At 54.0% G+C, this 4,608-nt stretch overlaps 1 protein-coding gene across 1 annotated transcript; it reads right to left on the bottom strand.

Moving 5' to 3' along the window:
- Window positions 1-396: 396 nt before the first annotated feature.
- LOC141934310 (zona pellucida-binding protein 2-like) lies at window positions 397-3,759 on the bottom strand. Its single transcript, XM_074849668.1, has 6 exons — window positions 3,714-3,759; window positions 3,025-3,168; window positions 2,646-2,855; window positions 2,293-2,393; window positions 1,792-1,963; window positions 397-509 (listed from the first exon to the last, which is right to left on the bottom strand). The coding sequence occupies exons 1-6, from the start codon at window positions 3,757-3,759 to the stop codon at window positions 448-450; spliced, it is 735 nt and encodes a 244-aa protein (XP_074705769.1). The 3' UTR covers window positions 397-447.
- Between the last annotated feature and the right edge of the window lie 849 nt (window positions 3,760-4,608).

Below are 4,608 nucleotides of genomic sequence, written 5' to 3'. Positions count from 1 at the left end.
AGAAGCCAATCTTTATTAGCAAAAGGAGTGGTTGTAGTCAGAGCTATTGGGGAAGGAAAATTTGGAGAGGAGAAAAAAAGAAATCCCTCTTCTCCATTCCCGGATATTTCAGCCAGTATGAGGTTGTTGGGGACACAAAATGTGTCCAGCGGTGGCTGGAGGGATGTTGTCCCTCAATGTCATTGTACACCTGGAGGGAATCTCAAAAAGTGTCCTTTCTGTCCTCCAGTGTCAGTACAGGAGTTGTCTCATCGGCCACAGTAGCAAGGTTCAGGGTCACAGCAAGGGGTGATGCTCCATGTGTGTGCTCCTCATCACCCCCCTGAGATTCGCTGGTGTCCAGGTGACTGGTGTCACTGGCAGGTCCAGCACCAGGGCCAGCGTGGGGGCCCTGCCTGGGCATCCTGAAGAAACTGGTCACCGTCTCCATCCTCGTGGTGCTTCCTGTCATCTTGGAAGCCCTTGGAGGTGACACCTGGTACTCTTGATAGAACCAGTAACAAGAGCTGCTACAGAAAGACAGAAGCCCATAGTGAAAAATGGGAACTTCATGCCAGGAGCCAGCACCAGAACCCTGCAGCCACCCAGCACCAACTCTCAGGGCCAGAATTCCCCTAGGCCATACCTAACCACTCCCTATATGGCTGTGTAAGCTATTGCCAAGGATTATCCCAGCTTTTGGTGTTCTGCATGCTTATTCTGGCATGCCACCTCCTGCTGGTTTCAGTGATGGGCTCAGGTTTTCCTTCATCTCCTGTTCCAAAGAGGAATGTTGAGCTGGGGGACTCAACATCAACAAGCTGCCCCCAAAATGACTCATGTTGGGAGAAAGAGCTCAGACTTACAGGATGAAGAGAAAGTTGATGGCTAGTATTACTGGCAAGATGATAAGAAGCAGGACTGGGATCCTGTGTGTGATGGAGACAGCTGAGGAGAGAGAAATCAGTGGGATGGACTCAAAGGGAGAAGACTCAGAGGAAGAAGGCCCTGGAGATAATCCTGATGCTAATTCTCCCCAGCCCCAGAGACAGGCAGGGATGTTGTTACCTACGTTACTCCTAGCAGTGAGGCTGTCAGTGCTCAAGGCAAGTTGGGGACACCAAGGTGGAGAGAAATCAGATTGTTCAGGACTGGCCTGGTGTGAAGAGCAGCAAGGGAGCTGTGATCTTTTCAGGGATGGTGATGGAAGAGACAAGAACTACCTGTCTCCAAAGGGACCTCCAAGGGCTGTAAAAGTTGCCATGGCTAATATTTGGGGCAGCTGCTCTGAGGTCCCACTGTAGTGTCTGTCTTCAGTTCAGAGTCCCCAGTCCCCCCTTGCCCTGCTTCAGTAGCAGATGATCTGTGTACCCTGCTTGGTCCTTTCCTTCTTGACACAGTCCATCATGGAGCTGGCACCCGGCACTGCGGTTATCATGCTGTCCTTGCAGGGAGTGCAAAATGCCACCCCATAGGTCAGGCTGTAGGTCCCAACAGGGCATGGGGAGCACTGGCTGTTCTTAGGAGGGCTGACCGTCCCTGGCGGGCATACAACTGAGGAGATGACAAGTAGAAAAGCCTTTCTAAGCAATGGCACTGGCTGCTTGATAAAGTTGTATCAACAAAAAGTCAGAGAAACTGAGCCCTGATGCTTCGGGGCTCAGAATTACCCTGTCCGCTACAATCCCTGGGCTGGGAGTGTGCGGGGAGAGCAACAAGAGCCCAGAAACACGGAGCTGTGCATGGGGAGAGGAAGACACAAGCTGGGGGAAAGGAGAGAGGGGACCAAAGGGCTGTGGACTCTTGGCTTACTGCAACAGTTGAGACATCTTTGCAGCTGCTTGGTCTGCCCATAGCCCCCGCTGCACTGCTCGGTCTTTAAGAAGCCGACAAACTCATTGGTGAAGTTGATGCTGGGGATATCAGCCCCAGTGACATGGAAGGACTTGTGCTCCTTGAAGAACCTGGTACGGGCGAGCTGGACCTGGGGAGTGCAGAGCAGGCAGAGCTCAGCAGGGCAATGTTAGCGTCCAAGAGGAAGCTGAGACCTTGTTGCACAGGAAATGTCCTCTCCGTGCCATAGTGCGGGTGCTGGGGTGTGTGAGCCAGGGGGGACATGCACCGCACACCAGCCTGAGTGGGAGCTCTAGCTGGGCCCCAGAGAGAGTGAGCAAACCCTTAGGGGTGCTCTTCTTCATTCCAGCACTGCTGAAGCTACCTGGGACTGGAGAGAGTGTCCTGGTTCCAACCCCCCACCTCCCCCCACCCTGTGCCATCCTCCCTGCTTTGCCATACACTGGCCCCAGGGCTTACCTGCCAGAGGTTGTGCCGGACTGTTTTGTGGTAGCAGTCTGTGACTGTCTCCATGTCCTGAGAGTTGCAGTGTTTGTCCCAGTGGGGCCCAAAGAGGGACACTAGAGTACAAAGAGTCACCGGTGCAGCTCAGGCAGCCCCAGCTCCAGCAGGAGATGGGCAAAGCCCTCAACAAATCTAGCCATTCAACACCACTGCCTTCCCCTAATTTCACTACACTCCCTTCAGCTCTGTGCTGCCTCCCTCTTCCCCCTGCAAGCATGAACTGTGAGGTCTGAATTCCTCTCACTCCACCCCACTGCCTCCGTTGTCCCCTGGGGACTCTGCTGTGGAGCTTCTGCCCGGGGCTCTACCTTCTAGCTGTACTTGGATGATGAACTTATCCGAAGGGTTGTTGAGCGAGGGGAAGCAGGTGGCAGTGCCCTGGAGTTTGCAGTGCTGCTTGATCTCTAGCTGCCTCAGCTTATATTGTAGAACCCACGGGAACTTTCTGGTCCACTTATCCTCACAGAGCTTGCTGTGGAAGAGCAGCACAGTGTCCAGGCCTCCAAGCACATGGTAGCCTGTGGAAGAAAACCCTGAAAGGTGCCTGGTTCTTCCCCCTTACCGAGAGAGCTCTCTTGTGCAGAGAGCTCAGTATTGTCCCACCCCTCCTCTCACCCCATGGCCTCTCTGTCCTCCCTGCCCTTGTTTTCTTGGTCCCCCTGCTTGTTAGCATGATGCTGGACTCACCAAAGATGCTGTAGTGAAATATCTGGGACACGTGGACCCCGTGCTTCATGTAGGAGATGGTGCAGGAGTACTTCCCACTGTCACCTGCTTGGAAGTGGTGGAAGAGGAGATGTCCCTCTTTGGTGACTGACAACAACTTGGGGGCTAGTGCAGGAGACAGAGAGGTTGACGGTGATCACCAGGAGTTGGCTGTCCTTGCTGAGCTGTCCTAGTTACTGTGTGGCTGTGTCATGCTCTCCTGGACTGTCCCAGATTTCGTCTCCTTAAACCACTGCTGAGACTCTACAAGGACCCTCAAAGCTGCTCTTCCCCTTCCTTCTCTGATAAGTTATTGAGGGAGAGGGAAGAAATTAAGAAACCCAGTGCCCTCTCTTCTGCCAGAAATGTCAAGTTCTACAAAAGAACCATCCAAATGCCTGAAAACTTTCTTAACAAAACTTCTCAGACCTTATTAGGACAGAAAAAGGAGTAAGTATTACCCCATAACTCATGTCCTTTTTGCAGTTCAGCAACCCCCAACACATGCAGTCTTAGGAGATCCCAGTCTTCATGTGCCCCTCACCTGCTCCACAGACCTGCTTCTTCCTTGGGTGGCTGTTTCCCCTCCTACCCCTCTATTCCTCACAATAGCAGAGCCCATTGCAGCTGCTTGCTCCTGACTGTGTAGATGAGAGGAGCTGGGACCTTACCTGCCCTGTCCTGCACCCAGTGGTAGGTGTGATCAGCTGACTCCATCCTGATAGGGCTGCAGGTCAGTGAATACAGGCTGCTCGCTGTGTGGATGAAGACAAGGCCTAGTCCAGAGAAAGAGAGACAAAAACTGGGGACACATTTGAGGAATTTCAGGGCATTGCAAAAAGCAGGCCTGGAGCTGAGCAGAGAGGAGGGTTGGGAAGCCGCTGGAGCAGGCTGGGAACCTGTGTGGCATGTGGATGGACCCAGACCCATTGGGGACCATCCTACATGGAGGCCTGGGGTTGTTTATGTGCTTAGAGGAGAGAAAAGGCCAGGAGCTGGAGGAATAAGTGGCAAGAAGTGCGGCTGTGGTAAGCAGAGCTGGTGGAGACCAGACTGGGCCATCTCTGCTCGTGTTGGCTGTGACTGGGACGCCACATCCTCTGCCCAGGTCATTGGTGGAGTGGGCAGCGAGGAGAGGGTCCTCTCACCAGCCCCTGGAGACAGGCTGGATGGGAAGACTACTTCACCCAGGCAGGAGGAGCGCAGGGCTCAGGGAGGTCCAGCTTTGCAGAGCTCACCCCCTTGGTGTTCCCAGCTGGAGATGGCTGGAAGGGACGCTGGCTGTCCTAGGAGGAAAGCAGAGGGGCAGTGCTCAGGCTCAGCTTGGAGGGTGCTCACCTCACTCTGGTCTCCTCTTCTAGGCCCTCGGCCCTCCAAGGAGTCAGAGCAGAATATCTCCACCTCCACCCTCATCTTTTACCTGAGCAGCTACAAAGCACCAAAGTCAGGATCCCCATGGTCCCCAACACCCTGGGTCCCCCAAGGTCTGGCCAGACACCTGGAGCACAGAGCATTCTGCCCCGCTGCGCAGTGTGGAATATTTTGTTACCATGGCAATGAGGAATC

The sequence above is a fragment of the Strix aluco genome, chromosome 24 (assembly GCF_031877795.1).
Source record: "Strix aluco isolate bStrAlu1 chromosome 24, bStrAlu1.hap1, whole genome shotgun sequence".
Taxonomy (NCBI): Eukaryota; Metazoa; Chordata; class Aves; order Strigiformes; family Strigidae; genus Strix; species Strix aluco.
The sequence above is the reverse complement of the archived record's forward strand: the minus strand, read 5'-3'. Positions and strand labels throughout refer to the sequence as shown.